Raw genomic sequence first — 23,636 nt, forward strand, 5'->3', positions numbered from 1 at the left:
TACAATGTATGTCACTCAAGTGATGTCTAATAAAGTTTGTAAATATATTTTCACATGTAAATCAAGTACTGGTATTCTGTATCAAACACAAATAGTGTCTTTATTCATCGAGTGAATAGTTTGTGTAAATCGCCTGTCTTATTCTCGATCACCCAAAACATTCAGAAAAAAAGATTATCTGTTTCATTCCAAAGGCTTGGCATACCGTAACCAATATACTGTGTGACAGCAGTCATATTTTTGTAACATTGTGGAAATTTGTATTGTGCCAAGTACATTTGTGCATCAAGACCTGTATATTAGATATTGATATCCACGCTTTAAATGTGACAATTCATTGCCATCCGTCATTGCCAGACAAAGTGTAACTGTATTGTACTATATTCATCTTATGATTAGACTTCATCTGAAAAATCTTTGTAGCCAGACAGAATTATTAGAAGTGTCTTGACGTTGCAACTGTTTAGACCAAATCAAATTGTGTGTGAATCAAATGCTGATCAGGAATGGAATTATATGTCTTTCTATGATGATCTGTCTTGTATGACACAAGGGTGCAGCTCTCTGTGTGTACAAGTTCCTATATATGCTATTCATCAAAATGGTTTCAAGATTTTATCTACTTTACCGGGACAGGGCAGCAAATATAAACTTAGACGATGCTGGGACCATTTAGTAAACAACAACACCAACAACAACACCAGCAACAACGACAACAACAACAACAACAACAAGAACTAACGACAAAAATAAAAGCAAATGTGCAAAGCACAGGACCCATAGGTTTGCTATATTGGATCATTGCAAATATAGTTTCAATGTACGTGTTTTACGTGATGTAATGCACAGTCAAGTCAACCTTGCACTAGTTGAGCTCAACAACCAAGGTTCGGCTTTGCGTGTTGCATTTTCAGTCCTTAGGCTTGGTTACCGCTGACATATGCCCTTTGTTTCTGCTATACAGTTGTACATCTAGTACTCATCATCTTCAGCCATGCAGACATGAATGAAGTTTATTCAAACAGAGCATTTTGGGAGAGGAAATGCATAGCATTGGATCATCTGGTTGTCCACGTCTCTAGTCTCCATCAATTCATGAGGAATTAAAGAAAATTGGATCTATTGTCCCTACACCTAGTGCTTGCCATCTCATATGCCAAAGTTTATTCCCTTATTTCCCGCTGTCCCTTCTTAAATCCCAACCCCTTTTCCAATACGAATGCCATCCTTTCCCATATGTCATTCCCTATACCAAATGCAATTCCTATACCATTCCCTATTCGTTACACCAAATGCCACCCCCTTTTCCTATACCAAATGTCATCCCTTTTACCATATACTACTTCCTATACCAAACTATCCCTTTGCCATAACCTGTTAACTATAACTACTGCTATACCTTATACCGTATCCCTACACCAAATGCCATCCCTTTACCGTACCTTATTTCCTATACCAAATGCCATCCCTATATCGTACCTTATTTCCTATACCAAATGCCATCCCTATATCATACCTTATTTCCTTTACCAAATGCTGTCCCTTTACCGTACCTTATTTCCTTTTAAATGTCATCCCTTTATAATACACTACTTCCTATCTATACCAAATGCTATCCCTTTACCATAATTAAACTGTTACCTATAACTACTGCTATCCCTTATACCATATCCTATTCCCCATACCAAATGCCATCACTTTTCCCTCTACCAGTTGCCATCCATTTACCATAAGCTACTCCCTTAACCAAATGTCATTCCTTTAGATGTACCTTAAACTAGTCCCTATACCAAATGCCATCCCTTTTCCCTATACCAATTGCCATTCCTTTACCATAAGCTACTCCCTTTAATAACCAAATGCCGTTCCTTTAGGTGTACCTTGTGCTTGTCCCTATACCAAATGGTATCCCTTTCCCATGCCCTATTCCCTGTACCAATGGCTATTATTCCCTCCACCCAATTATTGTCTTTCCCTACCTGAATGCTTTCTCCTTCAATGTTACCCTTATACATTATTTGATACTATTCCCATTAATACCAGTCAATTCTGCTATCCCATATCCCGAATGCCATCCTCCCCACCAAATGCCATCTCCTGAAGCCAATGACATCTCCAAAATGTCATGTCCTCTACCAACAGCAAATTGATTGAGATTGATTGCAAAAAAAGTTATGTTTCTTTTGGAAATAGAAAAATATATGAATGAAATCCATGTATTTGTGCAACTTAAAGTTTCATAGATTATGTGGCAATCAGTGTTTCAATTCACTCTGTTTTGACAAATTTTGTTACTGTACACTGTTTTTTGTTGTTGTTTTTTGTTTTTAACCTGACACTTTAGCAGCCAGTGGAGAGTATTTCAGTGTTAGGTAGTTGTATGTGGTGCATTAACATCCATTCAAATGTGTTCAGTTTGGTAAGTTATGCCCGTTGCAATGATCAAAGCATGTGATGGATCTAAGGGTTCATCTTGTGAAACATATGAAGAGTTTGTTTGCAAAAACCGATAAGTCCATTTTTGAAGATTTTGAAGTACGATCTCTGTCATAAAGTACAAAATAATACCTTTCAAATGATATATTGGTCACTACATATAAAGGTATATTTTTGAAGTTATGGTCAAAAGAAGCAAAAATTTTCTTATTATTCTCTTTATTTTTCTTGACCTTTAATCACAAATATCTCCATTTGACAAAAATGGACTTATCGGTTTTTGCAAACAAACTCTTCATATTCACTGGACTCTGAACACCAAGTTCCTGGTGAAAACTTCATATATTATAAAGCATTCCTTCAGTGGAGGGCCATTAACACGTAGGACAGGAAACCATGCTCGCATCGTCTTTCTATCAGCAAATTTACGAATTTCGTGTTGTCATTAAATGTCACCGCCCTGCTCAAAACCCACAGAAAGCCACAGACTAGGATTTGCTGCAACAGGGACCAAAACTCGTCATTGGAGTTGACCGACTCAAATGTTTAAAGTTTGTCTTACGTAGGAGAGTAATCTTTCCTCTACTTACTGTCAAAATTTGACAGCTCAAAACAAAACCAAAATCAAGATTTTAGCAGTTTTTCTAAACCATATTTTTTTTTTTCTTTTACAAGCACTGCTTTCACAATGTTCACTGGGAAATAGGACATGTTTTCATTGACATTTCTGCACAGCTCACCTGAGTGATTATAATCTGTAATTCTCATTTCTCGCTGTTTTCTAAGATACCCCCTTATCTTATTTTCAATAGCTTTTTTAATGGGTGAGGAAGACCCAATTTTTAACAAGTTGTATGTCATTTCTAAAGCTTAGAGCTTACTCATTTAAACTTTGTAGAAAAGTGGACATTCATTTTGGCCTACTGTTTGTTGGTTTTGAGCTGGGTGGTCACAAATGTGACATTGTTTTAAGACATGTATAAAAACATTCATGAAAGCACATTACATTGGTCTGTCCATATAGGCCTATGTTGTGTTTGATTTCATATACATGTAGTGTTTTCTTTTTGGTTATCATCAACTACATTATCATTCCTTACCAGTTATCTCATTAAACATTGTATGTGTTGGCTTATCGATTAAAAAACAAAAATGAATTAATTGGTTGAAATGAAATAAAAAAGGATAAACTATGGTTTGACAAGAAATGGACTTAATTCTTTAGCATATGTGCTAACTGAACCTTCTGTGTCAAACAAACTCCACAATTCCATATCTTTCGTAGTGGAATGATACATTTCATGAGATTTTCATGATACTTAGAATGAGCTTTCAGATGTTACTGAGCAGTTCAACAAGATCTAAAGTACTCTATTGATGCTGATATGAATTAAAAATTACCTCAGTAAAGAATTTGATGAGAATATCACTAAAATGGGATGATCAGTAATCCGAAGGGTTTGGTGCATTTCAAACATGGCAGTGATTTGCTGATATGTCACTTTAAAAAAAAGAAAGATTTAAAATATGCTGTAATAATCCAGAAATTTCCTCTTCATTTCTTTACTACAGTATCCTTACCTGATGTAGATATGTGGTTAATGCATTTCTATTTGGCCTCAAGCCACAAAAGCAGTGTTACAAATTCTGAAGAAAGGATTTGATGTACAGAAATAAACATCACAAAATTTGAGCTTTACACCCTTGTCACAAATACTGCACAGGCCATATGTTTAGCTAGTTTGATTTTTTTTTTTTTTTTTTTTTTGGGGGGGGGGGGACTTCCTGGCATTTCAGGGATTGGTTAAATTTGTGACAGTGGAGCACAGCAATGTATGTATATGTCTGAGCACATTGCATTCATGTCGGGATCAGATTTAAATATTTCTGCATTTTATTGAATTTGCAATTACAAAAATGTAGCACCCAACTTGCAAAATTTGCAATTTAAATAAAAACCCTGCAATATGTATGATGTTTAGAGTATAAATTTACCAAATGGCACTTTAATTTTGCGGACATGAATTGAAGAGGAAATTTGTCCCTTTTAATCATAAACACGTGGAAGTGAACCTTTCACTTTTGTTATTAAAGATCCTTGATGTAGAATCATAATGAACACTATTGGATGTATGAACATTGCCATTAATTCATATCAGATGATGTGTTTCTCTATGGTAGATTGTATTTTTAAGCAAACACAATGGGCTAGTTTAATGTGTGTGTGTTTCAAATCAAACCCAACGCTGATGGCTCAGCAATTAATATATGCTGTAACTGTGCATTCTTTAGTTGTAACTTAGAGCTATAAAAACACATCCTGTGCAAAATTAATGGAAAAACTCAGTTTTGTATATGAAAATTGTTGTATTTGAATGGTAAAGATTTCTCTAAAATTTTGTAGCTTCGTTAATCTTTAAAGAATCTATTTTAGAAATTCACAATTATGCAATGATGTGCCCTTATTACAGAAATTATGGAATAAATCTGTTTCTAGATTTTCTCAAGATGTTCTGTTGCTCATGCATTACTTTTTTGTGTCTCTCTGAAAACATCATTGATTGAAATAATACTGACAAGACTTCATGTACATTTCATGCCAGCTTCTGTTAAAAAAAAGCTTTAAAAATAGTGAAGAGAATTACATCACATTATCAAAGATTTGTGCATTTGTACACTCGTTTGCCCTTCAACAGTTTTCAGTGCTTACAAATGTACATGTAATTCTAGTGCTTATGAAGAGAAAAAAAAAATGTCTGTTCCATAAACTTAAAGGACAAGTCCACCTTCATATACATTAGGATTGAGAGAATGCAGCAATATTAGTAGAACACATCAGTGAAAGTTTGACGAAAATCGGACAATCCGTTCAAAAGTTATGAATATTTTGAGTATCTGCGCAGTCACTGCTGGATGAGAAGACTACTACAGTGTATGATGTCACATGCGTACAACTATATAAGGAAAATAAAAAGAGAATTTCACAAAACTTTACTTTTTGAATAAAGTGCACATTTCTTCGACTTGATACTGACATATATTAAGGGTAATATTATTCCCCCTGCCTTCTGAAAGAGAGAAGTCGAGTGTTCTTTTGTTATGCAAGAAAAATGGAAATATGTTGAATTTTCTTTATTCTTTCTTTATATCGTTGTACTCATGTGACCTCACAAGCTTACTTAGTCTTTTCATCCAGCCGTGACTGAGCAGAAACTTCTAAAATTCATAACTTTTAAACGGATTGTCCGATTTTCCTCAAACTCTCACTGATGTGTTAATATTGCTGCATTCACTCAACCCACATGTCTATGAAGGTGAACTTGTCCTTTAAGTTTGACCACAGGCCCATTACTGATATTACTGTGCATGATACAAAGAAAATAAAAATATGAAGGTGCACTGTGACAATCTTTGGCAGCATTTGTAATGTCAAGCAAAAATAGCTTTTGATTTAATAGTCTAACATACAAACCTTGTACACTCTACTGACATACAATTGTACATGTAAACCTCCAGAACACACACACAATTCTGCATGGATGCTCTCACACACAGAATCTGCATTCCGGTAATTCTCTCGTGTCATAAATGTTTATTTCATTGAAATAATGTACTTTAACAATGCACTCATACACAAAATAGAAAATTTTTACATAATTTTCATTCATTCAAATCATCTCTGAATTATTCATTAATGTACATCCAGAGACTCCAACCCCAAGTACCTTCTGATCTGGAGATTCTCCCGCCTGAAACCCCTAGCAAACGGGAGACTCCAAGTTGATGTGTGCGAAGCGCGAAGTTCCTAGGATTCTAGATGTTCTCTGGTGCTATCTAAGGCTTATATTTTCATTCAACATACGATAGAAATAAGTAAGAAATCCTTTCCACCGGGAGACACAGAGCCAGGGCGGGAGAAATCAAATCTCAAACGGGAGAACGGGAGATTGCGCAAAAATGGGCTTTCGGCGGGAGATCTCCCGTCGAAAACGGGAGAGTTGGAGTCTCTGTACATCTGGTAAATTAAAGTACATTGTACATACACATCGTATGCAAAGTTACATTGAGGCAAAGGAAAAAGAAGTGTCCAAGCGTTCTCGAACTCCTTGCCACTTCTTGGCACCTATAAACCGAATGGTCCGTGGAAATAGCTTTTGTCACTAGAATTAGAAGAGCACCTCTGCAGATGTCTGGCCTTATTCAAGATGGTTTGTTTACATGTGATTGGATGAGTTTACTATATTCACAATGACATACAGCTGATTTCTTACCAAAAGTACCACTGACAGTATTTAAATATACTGTACACCGGTGTATGTCCCCAAAAAAATTACAGCCGTACTCTCCGCAACGATAACTTTAAAAATAGTCATTCAATCCAAACACAATTTCAGGGTATGAAACGATAACTCACTGCCCACATCTTACAGAAAACCCCATTCAGTTGCTTTGGTGGTCAAAGAGAAATGAGGATTTTCGGCATTGTAGAGCATGTCAGGAATCCCTTCCCTCCAAGTTCTGTCTATTGTGTTTACACATTAATATGCAGTTCCAAGAGCATCCAAGTGCCACCTTGGAAGAATCAGACTCATGACATGCTTTACAACAATCCACATTTCTCTATGAATGCTTAACCAAATTGAATGGGGTTTTCTGCAAAATACATGTAGAGCTAAGATGTCATATTTTAAGACCCTGAAGTAGAATTTAGACGATTTAATCATATTTGGTGCAATCAATGCAGAAATCCGAATGTAATTTTTTTTTTTTTTTTTTTTTGGGGGGGGGGGGGGGGGACATACAGTACTGTACAGGGAAACAGCGTTATAATGATATTGCCTTAAAAAGCGACCCGCTAAATACAGCATTGAAAAAATTGGGATCACCAAATTCACCTTGTCAAAAATTGTCTTGTTGCAAGAGAGCTCATTATAACAGGCTTTCTCTGTATCTACTATTAATGCACAACACTGACACTCAACATACGATTTACAATGACACATAAGACAACATACACTTGTATGCCATCCATTTCTCATGCATCCCGGATGGTATAAGATTAGCATCAATAATGAGAACGGCTAAAACATTTATTTCCCAGTTTGCTTCAAAAGCATCTCCACTGCAACAGTCGCAATCATATCTTCATCGCTTGCCTGGCAGAAAGGCCCTAGCAAGTTTACATCATGTAAAGCCTTAGGGCCCTTCTGCCAGGCAGGCAATGTCTTTCACACAGTATCAAGCTACTGTTCTGCAGTGCTGGAGAAAAATTGTATAAGTAATGATGGGCTGCTTGGCTTTGTATTTGTTTTTTTTTCAACTCTTATAAACAGATTTACAATTTGCAGGCAATGGATTTTTCAAAAACTCCAGTTATGTGGGGTGAATGCCCCTCCCCCTCCTTTAATGGATATTGCACTCCTTGTTATCCTGTATGCCATTAACTTCCATGTCCAGCTAAACTTTTGGTGAAATGGATGTGCTTCTACAATGTACAAGAGAGGTACAGCCTTGAGCTTCAGAACCTCTCTCGCCCTGCTCTCTTTCCCTCTCTCTCTCTCAACATTTGCTAAAGTCACAGTACCGACAATATTACAATTGTATGGCCCATTTTTATTCAAGATGAAACAATCAAACAAACAAACAAACAAAGTGTGGGAGAAATGAAATGATTGTCGCCGTTTCTTCCTTACCACATCCTGTATATGCCATATATTTTAATAGCGGGTCTAATTTCTTGAGAGTCAGGACTTCCTGACAATTCGCGAGTGGCTAAATTTGCGATAGTGGAGTGCAAAATGAACAAAGAAATGCAGGGCCTACGCATGCATGTCACATTTATGTCGGTATGAGATTTAATATTTTCGTGTGTCTTTAAATTCGCAAATAACGCCCGACTCCCAAAATTCATGAAATACAAACCTCGTGAAATATATGGTGTATATACAGTAGTTGCCAGTGGACTACGTGGACACTCCTATTAAAGCTTTCCTAGCACCAGTGATTGCTAAAAAAAGACATTTTTGGCCAAAGGACAATGATCTTTGACCTTGAACTTTGATGGCTATCATTTAAGGTAGAAAATCTCAATTACATCTCCCCCTTCCCTACCAAATTATATTATCACTGAATGTTCCTAGCACAGATTACAGATGAAATACTATTGCTGCCAATGCTAACTGACCTTCGACTTTTAACTTTGCAGGTTTTACTCAAAATCAAATCAGCACATCCAGCGCATCCACATTTATCCTTTATTTAAAAATGCAACGCAGTACGAGAGGTGAAATTGGGTGAAAATATTTGTTTTGAAAAAACATGCTTTTTGTTTCAAGATATAATATGGTGGCTAAGCAGGCCCAATATAATGGTGACTTCACCATGATGAGATTAACTGGAAACCTATCGAGTACATTTCAGCATAAAAATCCAGTCAACAACTCTACACTCAAAAGTGATCCACAACCTTTGTAAAATTGATAGCAGGATTTTTAATGGATACCTTCACATTATCATAAATACTTTTCATTTTCCATGGATAACAACTTCTCATATTGGATATTCATATCTGTCGGTCAAGCAGAAATGCCAGTCATGATACACCTTGCACCAGTGCTGGAATTGCTGATCACTGTATCTGAGAACCCCTTTTCACAGTTCTTCACTGATATCTTTGCATAATTTCACAAGATCTACCACATGTCTGCAGATCTTTTTGAGGATGCCAAAGCAACATGTACATGTTTATAAACTCCTCAGAAAAAGTTTGGAAATCTGAGTTTGATTATTTCTCTCTTCTCTTTGGAGAAATCAGTGCATGCTTGGTACCACTGATCAGAAAGATTATTTACCTGCTAGTAATATTTTATACCCTACTTATTTGTAATAGGATTATATATGTCATAGATAAAAGGGCAGTACATGTTTATTTCAAAATAATGAGATATGGTCTAAATTCAAAAGTTGCAAAATGAAGACCAGTGGTCAAGAAGTGTCAATAAAGAACATGTTCATCTGTGTGGAGTAACATCGTTTGTTCTCAGCTGGTCAGGCATGAATGCCAATTTTCATAGAATTCTGAATTTATAATTCAAACTTATAATTGTGTAGTGCCAGGCAAGGTTGATTGCTCATTTTGTATTTGGTTGTTCATCATGCCACATGTAAGCAATATTCAAAAGGCCTATGCCGTAGGACAAATGGACACTGGGATTTTTCAAAAAGATGCGGCTGAAAGACTAGGTGTAAGATATTGTGACATTTACTTTGTACCTGAATGTTTAAGTGAAAAAAAAAAAAATTCTTTGTGAAAAAAGAAGAAGATATTGTTGTGTTACTGTTGTAAAGGTTCGGTGAGACTAAATGGTTTGAGTTCCGTGTTTAAATGCCCATACATGTGTGGTTTTTTGTTGTTGTTGTTGTTTGTTTGCTTGTGCAAACATTTGTGTTAAATCCATGTTCATGTTGATGTTTTAAAATGGACAACAACCAGGCACACTGGGAAACTCATTCATCAGGAATGAAAAAAATTGAGCGACTTACCAACTTTGGGTCATTGTGCAACTTTTCAATTTTGACCCTACCCCTTGTTATAAATCACTGCACCTCCATGCAATATGCCGTCATCAAGACAAGTACAGTACCCTTTTACAGAGAATTCATCAATTGTTTTGTGGTTGCCATGCATGCGTCGATTATTACTGTGATAAGTGAGCAATAATGGATCAAACTCGGATTTCAAAACTTCTTCGAATTTTGCACTGTATGTAAAGACACAGAGAAAGGAAGAAAGCATACTGTATATGCTGAATATTTCGCGAGGTTTTTATTTTCGCTAATTTCGCGAGTCGGGTGCTATTCGCGAAATTAAAGACATGCGAAAATATTGACTCTCATCCCGATGTGAATGTTTACGTACGCATGTACATTTCTCCGTGCAGTACAGGACTCCACGATCGCGAATTTAACTACTCGCGAAATCGTCGGGAATTCCCGATTTAGACTCGCGAAATATATGGCGTATACAGTACATTTCGGTACATCATGGAAAGAAGCTACAATAAACAGTACCATATGTACAACATCACAATAGCACTGATGACCATGTGCTGCAGAAATGATTGATGACATGAAGCACCCTCTCGTACAAGGCTACTACTGCAGAGAAGCTACACATTGTGTACACTATCATCATATTTCCACACCGGTAAAACATCCACACACTGCAGTCATCGTAATAAAAGAAATACAGTGTACATACACGAGGTTCTATGATAGTTTCACAAGACCAACGGATTAGAGGTGATTTTTTGGTTTGTTCTTCTGCTTGTGGAGTGAGTAGTGATGTATATTTCTTTATCAAGCCATGGCTGCACACAGATTTGCTATATCCCTAAAGTTAAAAAAAAACCAACCATATTCATATTTATATTCATATTCCCCTATGTATTCTTGAATCTGTTTTGCCCTAATTCCCTTCATCTGGCTGTGTACATATTCAGAGTCAGTTGTTTCTTATTTAATAAATATTTTTATAGCAGTCAAACATCTTAAATTTGACCCCTATTGATGCAATTTTGGCTAATAAAAAAAGAAAAAGAAAGAAAAAATAGTTGAAATCTGAAGAGCCTTACCTAAAGGTACATTGTAGATTTGTTGAGTATCCCTTTTATAAAGGAAACTCCGTACCATTTTCAAACCTTCCTTTCAGTAAATGGTATAGTAAAGGGGCCTAGACTGCTTATACTACATGCTTCACAGGCATACTTTGCAAATATGTGACTTGCAAGACAATTTCATGGGTGATTGAATCCACAGCAGAGAATCATATTTTAATGGAATGAACAATAATTATTACAGCCCCTCAAGGAGTAAAGTTAGTCATTTCCTATCTTGGAAACTATACACACTAAATTTGTGTAAAGTGCAAGAGGCAATACGCAGGCATGTCATTATTTTGGCAAATACATGTATCAGTCTAATCAAGATATTCACAAAAATAAATCCAGTATGAAACAGTTGCCATATACAGTATAGAGACTTTATTATACTCTAGTTAAACCGAAAACACTTTACAATTCTTGAAAGCTTGGATGTTTGGAAAGTAAAAAGCAGCACTGTTTCATTAATAAACAACAAAAATTAAGAGAGTTTCATGAAGACAATATTACCTGGTATGTCATAAATGTACGGAGCAACAGTTCATCTCAACATACAAGCGTACATCTACATTGTAAAGTGATTTTTACGACACACAAACTCTTTGTAACTGACCAATCGATGGGATACACAATACTCAAATTTCTGTTGACAAATACAAATTTTAGGGGAACACAGTTTGACACCTCGCACATACATGTGTACATACACGTGTAAAGTCATGCATGAGGGCGTGACAGCGTGCAAACTCACTCCATGGTATTTAAAAACAATGAATAAACATTGGATAAAATAGGTACCCTATACCAAAGCGTTTAAAATGCTGCAGGAGAGCGGTTTAAGACCAAAGACACTGCAGATGAACAGATCAACTTCTTGTAATAGCATTCCAAACCCATGAGGCGATGATATCTTTCTGGGGGTATTCCCCAAAACAAAAATTAACACTTGTTGTATTTATATATTGGGCTGTGGTAATATTGAAGAGATACAGTCAATAAAACCCTTTCCTGCCATCATACCATCATTCTTTATTTTTTAATAGCTAACAGCTTTGGTGAAGCCAGTGATTCAAGCTCCCAGTATGCTACTGAGATGAGTCTAGTATGCTCATTTCCAAACAGTGCTCTTACAGTATTACATGTAGTCCACATACTTGATATCATGAGAAGATTATGTGATAGATCAAGCATTAATTTTTTGAAATGGCACATAAAAAAGAGAGAAGTATATAAAGATGTATATATAAATATGTGTAATGGGGTCTCAAATTTTGTCACAGATCTATGCAAAAATTAGCCATAACAGATTCATTCAAATACTGTTTGATCACTACTGATCAGATTTCACAACTACATCATAAAGTCCATTGATGAAGCTGTAAAATAAAAAGTTGACTGCCACAGCCACAAATATACCAAGGAAAAGTATTCCTATGGGGCATTGGGTTCAACTGAATTCACATACTTAGGAGCCGTACGTGGTATCTGCTAGAATCAGTTATTTTTGATGAACTTATTTCTTTTTCCAATGGGGGGGGGGGGGGGGGTACTTATAAGAAATACTGGCTTGTTCATCTCGAAATTCTACTTCATGCAGAAGGAAAACCACAGAGTCTGCACACATTTTAAGCACTGCCAAAAGAAGTCATTAAGAACCAGAAATAAAGCGTGGAGCACTATCAATTTGGTTGGACAAAAAGCACATGCACATAAAACGTGTTTGCCACATCTAAAATTATCCCTGTGAGAAAATGCAATGTGAAAAATCATTGGTATCAGCACGACAAGTTTATTGACTCAAAGAAGGAGTGAGGTAGCAGTCTGTGGCTGTCTTTTTATTCTCCTTGATGGATTTCAGAGAATATCTGTAGATGAGAGATCTTACACTCTATCTTCACCTCTATATTAATATATGAATTAATAATTATGAGTGCAATGGATAGCACATTTCATTAGGTGAAAGATGAAATGATCCATTCAATAATTTCAGCTTTTCATCAAATGAAATATTCTGTCCATTGCACGAATGAAAATTTTAAAACATTTATCATTTGTTTTATATAACAACTAAAAATAGATCCTTGTCATTTGATGGTTTATGAGTTTCTATACAAGAGAGAATGTGCAAGATCTAAGATCGAGAGAGTGGAGAGAGTGCTGAGCACTATATGCTAAAGCGCTGTCTGTTAATATGCTTGATCGCATGCACACTGCAAACGCAAGTGTTCTACGTACATAGTGCGCCGGAGCAAATGGAGCAAATCGCATGGACCTAAGATTGCATGGTAAATAGAGATACAATTGCATGAATGATGACGTAGTAGTAAGATGGGACAAGTAAGTAATATCAAATAGCCAATCAAATGACAAAGATCTATTGAGGTGTTATTTAAAACACACATATACAATGTATACCTACATGTATACACACACATCCAATTCCACATCCACACAAGCACACATACACACACACACTGACAAAGCAAGTTTGCATGTGTGTATATAGTAACCAGAAGCTGCCCACATTTCATCAAATAGAATGTTGAAGAAATGATAATAGAAACACAGCACTTGCTCTGTTCATTTTACAGTGGATGAAATATCAGCTCTTCCCATAAAATTCATTCATATTCTGAGTTGCATTCACACTGCACCACCTTCATTAATATATATTTGCACATTTAAAGGCAGTCATTTCCAAACAAGAAGGGGAAATACATGTACATTCCGACTTCTTCAGCTTGATTGAGCATTCCACGCAGAAAATGACTGTGGTGTGAAGCCAGCAATAATGCAAAAATTGTTGATATGACAAAACCCTCAGACCATGTGTTGGCTTTCTCACAGAAGTGGCATAGAAGGGAATCAGTTTTCCACAGATTCCATGCACCTGGCCATGTTGGGAGTCTCTGACAAGAGGCATGGAAGTAAACACTGGCACATTCAGAAGTGTACTTTCCCTATCTTTCAAAATGACGCAAAATCTCCTTGTTGTAATCACTTGCTATCCTTTGATTCTCTTTGCCAGTCTTCCTTGATTTCGCGAAAACATACTTCCAGCGGTCACATCTCTCTGCATAAAGATGACGATAAAATGATTCCATCGTTAGCATCCTCAATCTAATGCACATACACAAATCGTCGCAGCACCATTTCATCTATCGACCAATCGATGCTTGTCCGACAGAAGATAAAAGTCTGTCATCTCACAGTGAATTCCAAATCGAGGAGCTTCCACTTCTCCACACAGCATGCGTCACGGACACGACCGAAGAGACGAGGAGATCACATCAGTCCAAATAATGCTGACTAGCTGCCCCAGTCAAATGTTTGGGTCATCATCATAGAAACTCAAAGTCTTCCTCCGAGTTCTCGTCCTCTGGGTAGTCACAACTGTGGAACTCTGGAGAGAGATTCGTACAAACAATCCACTCATAAAATAAACGCATAATCAGACCTCGCGTTTGCCAAACAGAACCACAAAAAGCTTAGGCGTGAACCGACAGAGGAGGTGATGCCCAGCTCTGGTTTGATTTTATTTTCACAATTTTGTGACGGAAAACAGCATGTATGTGATACAAAATGTATCTTTTAAAATCACAAAGAAAAAAAAATTCAGCATTTTATCTGGTATAATGGCATCCACCTTTGGTCATTTTTCAGTTTCAACCTTAGCATGTTTGTGAAATCCCATCTTACTCTGGCATGTACACATGACACACTAAACTCTAGGGAAGTATCAATTATCAATAGTTCACGCCAGAAATGTGAAAATCTCAATCAACGATTTAATCTGGACATGCTTCCAATGGACTATAAAGTGTTAAAACTTTTCTTATCTTGTTTCAAAGAGCCACGCAATTTAAAAGCATCATAGGATAGTCATAGCTTTCTACTGCCAGAAGACACATGTTTAATCAAGCTGTAGTGAAACTTCAAAGCAGTCACTTACCAAAGCTTGGCTCAATAGATGCATGATGCGGTTCAAACGGAGGCCAGTGTTTGGGTCTCGTTTCTGCCACCTCGAACATCGGACTCAGGTCACCTTCGTATATTACCTGTAGAATTGTAAGATACATCGAACACAGTACAATTCATACTGGTTCTTGTTCGATATCATCCTTCATTTAAAGTCATTCCTCTATGTACTTCACAACATCCCCATCTTGAATTTAAAGGCATACTTTACCATTTGCAGATGAAACAAAAACCCAGCATTAGTGCTTCAAAATAGTTCTAAAATGTGAGTTAGAGATAGAAACAACCAATGTAAAAATTTGAACCAGTATAATAGATGTTAAGTATTGTTAAATATACAAAATGTGAACAATAGTTGTAATAAAAATGCTTCCAGACTAAATCGTCTACAGTTATGGTTTATAAAGAAAAACAGTGATATCTCCTTATATTTCAGGCTTTATTGCAAAAATGTTATAGGGTAGCATGTTTTGTGATACAACTGACCTACACATATGCATCAAATGTGATATCTTGAAAATTTTTTAAATCACTGCTCCCAAAGGTGAACAGGACCTTTAATGATCACCCTCAGGTATGGCTAAAAAATCATAGTACAAATAACTGAATACCGATCAGGAGAGCAGAAAAAAAAAATAAGTGCTTTTAATTTCTTTATCAAAAATTAGCCACTACATGTGCTTGATGTACAAAGTGTTTGTATGTTTTCTTGTCACTTGTATGTCAATTTCATTATCATTCATGTTTTCTCACAAACATGTGAAAACAAAAACTGATAAACAATCATCAGAAAGGATATCACTGCCTTTTTACTACACAATTAGAATGTCAAGAATTACAATTTGAACTTCCAGAGTGTAGAAATGTTATTTGAAAAGACTGAATTACCGATAGCATGACATCCCAAATGTCTGTGGCATGGTTGACCAGCATAATTAAGAAATGAAACATGAGCCCAGAATGTTCAATGCTAAAGCTAAACATCAAGGTAATGTCAGACCTGTAGGAAATGGCTAGGAAACATTCCAGATACTGATAATGTAGCAAAACCATTGATCCTCAGGCAGAAATGTTAATTGTGTGAAAACAGCGTACAGTGGACTCCCGTTATAACGAAGTCCTCGGGACTGGTAGTTTTCTTTCGTTATAACCGAACAAATAAACAATAGAAATACATAGAGCGGATAATGTTGCGGTCTGAAAGTTTACTTCCTTGTAACCGGAATTTCGTTATAACCGTGTTCGTTAGAACGGGAGTGTACTGTATTTTTTTCTTTTAAAATGACTACGGTCTACCACTCAAAATCTCTTCATTGTTATACATACATGTTTGATGTTCCTGCACCAACTAAGGAAGTCGTTTTCATCGTGACAGTAGAAGCTCTGCAACAGAAACACAAAATTTAATATGCAACGAATCATTACCAACAGGTCGAGGAGTATGGCACTGAAGGAGGAACTTTGTGGCTGATGCAAAAACAACTAGATATATCGCTACGGCGACTGATATGCCTCCGCCATAATGCATGGTTCTCCTAATAGGTCTATAGTACAATGTCTTGACAATGTGTGATGACAGTTTCAAACAATTGGCAAAATATTAAAATGACAGGTTTGACACAAATGTGCTGAATGTTCATTTTCCTAGAACTAGGTTCAATTGGATGAATGATTAAAATGTCAGAGTGCAGGTATTTGGGGAACTGATGATTTTTACTTGACTTTTAACCCTTTTATAAGTTTATGCATTGAGTAATTTTTCAAGGTATTGAGAAAAAGTATAATTTCAGTATCAAATGGGAAAATAGCATTATCTAAACCTGGCCTTTGACCTTTGACCTCACAGTTCCAAAGAGAATCACTGTTAGGTTGAACATGCATAAATATGTAAGTTTCATGATGATACCTTGAGTTACTTTTGAGATATGGAGGAAAAAGTGCAATTAAGCACTTTGACTTGACCTTTGACCTTTTGACCTTTTGGCAAGAAACTTCCCACAGAATATATATTGGGTAATACATGTATACATCAAGTTAAAAAAAAAACCTTCATTCATTGCATAACTATAAGGAAAGTAGTGATATTTTGAGGAGTTGACCTTGACCTTTGACCCCCCTGACCTTTGACCCATGACCCCCAACTTCCCTAGATAATCACTGCCCATCGGTACAAGCATATATACTAAGTTCCATGAAGATACCATGAACCATTTGCGAGATATGGAGAAAAACATGAAATTTCAATTTTTTTTCACAAAATAACCTGTGACCTTTGACCTTTGACCCTGTGACCCTAAAATCCACACAAAGTATTATCCCCCAAGGATATACCCTCATACCAAGTTTGATGTAAAACCACCACACGGTTCTTGAGATATCGACAAAAACAAAACGGGACGGACGGACGTACGGACGTACGGACGGACGGACGGACGGACGGACGACCCGAAAACATAATGCCTCCGGCCACTTCGTTGCGGAGGCATAAAAATGTCCTGAACACATGAAAGGTATGGTTTACACAGACAAATCATAAAACAATCTAAACGGTACATAGTATATACAGCAGTACTAATGTACAGTGTACGGTGCATGGTACACAGTGCAGTGTAACTTGGCATATGACCCATATGCGACCTGGACGTTCATAACCCACACACACACACCCCCCCCAAAAAAAAATCATAATAACAAAAAAATCAAAAATCAAAAGCATAGAAATACTATTTTGAAGAACTAGGCTTTGATGTGTAGGGGATATCCAAGCGTTTTAACTCGCCCTCTATTGTCTATCAAACCAAAAGGAGGTTTAAAACCACATGGCAAACCACTGTGAAGAGATTTTTACAATCATCATTTAATTTAACCGCAAACAAAACTTTGAAATGTTTAGACATTCAACTTGTTTGGAGCCATAGATATGCATACGGCCATTTCAATATCCATATAAACATATGACTGGGAGACTATTCTAAGTTTCCACTTTACTGTTGTCCAATCACATATCGCCAACCAGTGTTCATCAGACAGCTACGTATTCTACACTCAACACTAATTGCCGTCAATTTTTATGCATACTATACACACAAGACCTTCCCAGTAGTGTGAAATGTTTCTCAAGGTCATCAATTATTACTACTTGATGCATATATTATATGAATTAGATATATCATTGCTGGTGTTAAAGGCTAGATTTATGCTCTTGCTAATTGTCCATTTACTTCAATGTCACGAGCAAATCTATTGTCTCCCTAGTGCATTTGCTGAAAATATATCGTCATGCGCGTGGCAGATTGTGGTAACAGCGCTTCCCCTGCGTATGGCAGATTGTCGTTAGGGCATGGGAGCGCGCATAGGGTTAACAACATTCTGCAATGCGCAGGGAAGCGCATTATTAACCTGTTCCCTACTGAATTATGAAATCCCCATAGACATAATACACAGGCCACCAGGTTCCTGTAAGGAACACATTAACAATCTGCAATGCGCAGGGAAGCGTGTTAACGACAATCTGCCATGCACACAATGATGTAGACTGAAGTGTCGGAAATAATTTCTGGAGATGTACATCTGTCTTGGGCTAATCCTGTTTTTTTTGTTTTTGTTTTTGTTTTTGTTTTTTTCAACTTACAGGTAACTGACTTTATGCCAAGTCGTGGCAAACATAAATATATGTGAAATTGCCTACCAGTGCAATCGATGGGTCTAGGTTCTTGATTGGCATACGACTAGCGTGTTCACAGTGGAAGCTGTCGTCCTGGATGTAGGCCCACTTGTCAATGCCAACCACAGGCTGTGTTGTGTGTGGGTCCAGGTAGACCAGTTCATCTCCTGCACAAGACAGCATTACGGTCATGGAGTTTGAGACAACGAATAAATTGTTTCTGACTACGTTGGACATTTGAAATAGAGCATGTCTTCACAATGCCATTGATTAACTGGTATATTCAAAAACCTGTTTTGTATGTATATCATACATATACACAAAAACAAAAGCTATCAGTAAATGCTTATGCTTTCATTTCTATTCTTTTTTTTTAAATAAGAGTTCTATCATTTCCTTTCAACATTCCCTTATGCCCTTCCTGCTCACAAAAAAACAAAAACTAATATTTGACAAAAAAAAAACAAAGTTAGGAGTATATGTAAGTTTTTGCTTGCAAATAAAAATGACAGAGGGAAATACATTTTATAATTTCCTATATAGATATACCACACTAAAAAAAAGTATATCGATATGTATTTCAACAGAAAAGGCCGAACAAGAAGCCAAATGAATCACAATAAACAAACACACAGACCCATCCATATGTACACTGTACTTGCCTACTACACCAATGAAGTAATGGGCGTGGTTTGGCTTTCCTCCTATGACACCGATGGTCTGCGGAAGCCGAAAGCAGCGCTTCAGCCGCGACACGTACACGCTGTTGATCTCGTTCAGCCCCAGCCGGAGGGGGATGATGAGGAGCAGGGGGCGCCACGCCTGGTCCGGACGTGTCATGCAAGCCCCCTCCATGAGTCCATTGGGCAACATCACGTCGCCAAGCTCCCCCTGCGTCCGGTGGCGGACGTGGGCGCTGCTAGCTCCAGGCTCGGGCGACTTTTTCCTCTTTGCACTGCTCGTCTGTGGGGCGCTGACTCTCAGCTCCGCTGTCGTTTCGCACAATTTCCCTGTCATGAAATAGGGCAAAATGACATGAAGACACATACATGTATGTAATGATATATGAGTTGGTCCAATACCAGACAGTAATTGGATATGACTGATCATGCGGTTGTGGACCATTTGTCATAATTTCCCCATGGGCAGAAAATTTGGGGAATGTGCTCCATTTGGGAAACATAAAAACAAATGGCCAATAACACCAAATGACAGAACAATGAGATTTTGGTTTTTTTTGTGTGCAAACAATAGACTGAATTATTCAAACCAATGCTTTTTGACAAAAAAAAAAAAAAAAATCAGTGACTAATAATTCATGGTGCATATAGAAATCTATCATTTATGGATAAAGCATATATTGGAGGTAGAGTTGGGTTTGCACTGCAAGTATGAGATGCAAAGGCTGCAAGGTGCATATTCTGGCTTTGATATTATGACAGACGCAAACTTGCTGTTGCAGACATACAGAATGTTCTAACCTCGGGGCTTGAAAAAGATTTTAAACCCTTCAGAAGAATCAACCTGTTTATTTCAGATTTCTGGTAAAAATTTGTCCACCATTCTACACAACAAATGACGTACATGCCTTTTTGTACATCAGAAGGAATAGTGTGCATGCGGTATTAAAATAAGGAATCTCGACAATCTCACTCGGTTGCACTTTGTGGGTTAACAATTCCATAGTTACCTTATGCAAATAATTCCTACTGACGCACTCAGACCCAAGTATCATTTGTATGATTGCCTGAGACTGTGGATCCAGTCCTAAAAAAAAATACTCACTGATATCTTCCAGTACCACTGTGTTATCCAGTGCAACGTGGACTGCCAAGTCGCTCCACGTGTCGAAGGCCGACAGCTTACGGATGACCTGGGCTACCGTGTTTGGTCCAAACCAGTCTCCCACCTTTTTCCCCTCGGCTACTCCCATTTGAGCTGTGTGCACAGGAGTTATGTGGTTTTACAAATGATGAATTTTTATGAGTGCAATGGACAGAATATTTCATGAGTTGAAAGATGAAATCGATCCATATTGTTACAATACAATCATTTTAAATTTGGTACATACTGTATATGATACATTTTATGAGGCACAGCCGAGTTGAATGGATCAATAATTTCATCTTTCACCAAATGAAATACAGTGCACTCCCGTTATAATGAACACGGTTATAATGAAATTCTGGTTACAACGAAGTAAAAATTCAGGCCGCAAAATTATCCACTCTTTGTTCTTTATTGTTTATTTGTTTGGTTATAACGAAATTTCAATATAACGAAAGAAGATTGTCAGTCCTGGGAGTCCACTGTATTCTGTCCATTGCACAAATGAAAAACATTTAATATTTGTTTTATATAACACCTAAAAATAGATCCTTGTCATTTGATGTTTTATTAATTTAGAAAAAAGAGAGAACGTGCGAGATCTGAGATTGAGAGAGTGCTCACTGAGTTCTATACGCTAACATGCCGTCTGTTAATATGCTTGATTGCATGCACAATCATTTGCAAACGCAAGTGTTTTACGTATGTAGTGTGCCGGGCTCTATGCATGCGTCCACTGGAGCAAATCGCATGGATCCAAGATTGCATGGTAAATGGAGCCACAATTGCACGAATGATGATGTACAATTGTATTAGTAAAAGGGGACAAATGATCAATATCAAACAACCAATCAAATGACAAAGATCTAATAGGTGTTACATAAAACATAATGACCAACAGTATTCATCAGACATCTACATACAAGCATACTCTACACTTTACACTAATTGCTGGCAGTTCTTATGCATACTATTATGGACATATTAGACGTTCCCAATAGTGGGAAATGTGTCGAGAGTTTATCAATTATTACTAGCTGTTGCATGCATATGAATTAAAGATATTACTGCTTGTGTTATAGATGAGCTTTATAATATGCTCTTGGAAATTGTCTATTGAATTCAATATCAAGAGCAAATCTATTGTCTCCCTACTGCATTTGCTGGAATAATACAAAACGGAGATGAAGGACATAATTTCTGGAGATGTATTAAAACTGTCTTGGGCTATCACTGTTTTCTCGTCCAATCTATGATTAATTTCCTATTTGTCTAGTTGTGACAAATATATAGATATAATATATGAGAAATTCCTACCAATTCACTGAAAATTGATGGCAGCAGAAACAAAGAACTGTATGCTTTAGATTTTGTGAGGTTTTTACTTTCACAACTTTTCTGAGTTGGGTGCTATTCGCCAATTTAACAAAATGCGAAGCTATCAACGCTGATCTTGACAAGAGAGCGCCATAAAAGCATACTTTTCTCCATTCATTACTGCGCTCCACAATCACAAATCTAATCACTTGCGAAATTGTTGGGAAGTCCAGATTTGCAAAGAATTAAGACTCGCTAGATACATTGCATATGGCATTTATATACAGTGACAGTTTGTGTTGCCTCAACAGCATGCATTTTTCCCCCTTCCTCACCTATTTGGTGTATTGAATAGCAGCTGTCTCTCCTGTCTAGAAATAAACTCAGGATCTTCTTGTAAGGGTCTCCCTGATCCTCGGTGTGTTTCCATCTCCATTCTGTACAATTGATTCATGACAGCAAACAAGTAAACAAGTAAACAAGTAAACAAACAAACAAACAAACAAATAAACAAACAAATAAACAAACAACCAAAACAATGAAAACAATAAAAGAAACAGAAGACACAAATATCAACAAACATCTACAGAAATACATATATAGTTGCCGGGTGATAAACACATGTTTCTCAAATTTGGGTTAAAATCACCTTTTTTGGATTAATTGTCAGATAATCAGTTAATAAATGTCCTGTCCAAATCCTAGCTGTCTTGCCCCCCCCAAAAATGAAACCACCAAGGCACAAAAAAAGAAAAGGTGATCCCGCCTGTAATAGTGTTTTGGCTACAATGTTTTGTTCGCTCTCCTGGAAATTTGAAAATTTTTGCGATGCAAGGTTTTGTCATCTCACCAGAGATATACAGTAATTTGTATGTACAATAATCTTCAGAAGTGTAGAACGTGGGAAAACCAGTACAGTGTATATATGTAAACAGTGATACAAATGTCACTGCCAGCCGATATGGGAAGTAACCTTCACCCTAACCAGATGAGATCTCTGCATGCTTGGCAGACTTTGTACCGTCCTCGCCAGGTTTCCATAGGCAACAGATTGACTATCCGTATTTTAAAAGAAAAAAAAAAGATCTAAATCTAAACATTCAAAAGAGACACCCCTGACCATAAAAACCCTGAACATCCGGAGTTCACAATTCCTTGATAAACATACATGGAGAGCTACTCCACTCGGAACTTCCTACTTCCTCGTAACTTGGCTTAAAAGGCCACTTCATGATAATAAGGTGAGCCTGTAAACTTCTCACCAACCCTTTTAACCTAGCTCTTTTGCCATCAGCACTGCAACAAATGTGTTTCTCTTAAAAACTTATCAGAGTATAATATATATGTATAATTTCTTAACAGAGGTTAGCTATTGCAAGTATTCAAAACACAAACAAACAAACAACAAACAAACAAACAAACAACAACCCATACATTCTGACATTCTGAAGAGTTACATGAGGATTGCCTTTATTTGGCAACTACACAGAACGAAGTCTTCACCACATACAGACCTAAACAAGCATTCAAAGTGAATAGCTACCGACTATAATTACTGTATGTCCAGAAGCATCCGCAACTGATTATTTGTCATATACTGTATACGCCATATATTTCGCGAGTCTAAATTTTTGTGAATCGGGACTTCCCGACAATTTCGCGAGTGGTTAATTTCGCGATCGTCGAGTCTTGTACTGAATGGAGAAGTGTATACACGTACGTCACATTCATATCGGTATTAGAGTCAATATCTT

The 23,636-nt window shown here is 37.0% G+C and overlaps 1 protein-coding gene across 4 annotated transcripts in view; it reads right to left on the minus strand.

Moving 5' to 3' along the window:
- Window positions 1-13,912: 13,912 nt before the first annotated feature.
- Window positions 13,913-23,636, minus strand: part of LOC139727546 (cysteine protease ATG4B-like) — a 31,597-nt gene continuing 21,873 nt past the window's right edge. For all 4 annotated transcript variants that reach the window (XM_071638523.1, XM_071638524.1, XM_071638522.1 and 1 more), the window contains exons 4-10: window positions 22,218-22,319; window positions 20,524-20,676; window positions 19,401-19,748; window positions 18,763-18,905; window positions 16,401-16,457; window positions 15,049-15,154; window positions 13,913-14,499 (exon numbers count right to left, since the gene is read on the minus strand). In XM_071638523.1, coding sequence (XP_071494624.1) covers window positions 14,438-14,499; window positions 15,049-15,154; window positions 16,401-16,457; window positions 18,763-18,905; window positions 19,401-19,748; window positions 20,524-20,676; window positions 22,218-22,319 — 971 coding nt within the window. In that variant the 3' untranslated portion in view covers window positions 13,913-14,437. The remainder of the gene's footprint in view (window positions 14,500-15,048; window positions 15,155-16,400; window positions 16,458-18,762; window positions 18,906-19,400; window positions 19,749-20,523; window positions 20,677-22,217; window positions 22,320-23,636) is intronic.

The sequence above is a fragment of the Diadema antillarum genome, unplaced genomic scaffold (assembly GCF_040938485.1).
Source record: "Diadema antillarum isolate AM-2024a unplaced genomic scaffold, OU_Dant_1.0 seq00000136_RagTag, whole genome shotgun sequence".
Taxonomy (NCBI): Eukaryota; Metazoa; Echinodermata; class Echinoidea; order Diadematoida; family Diadematidae; genus Diadema; species Diadema antillarum.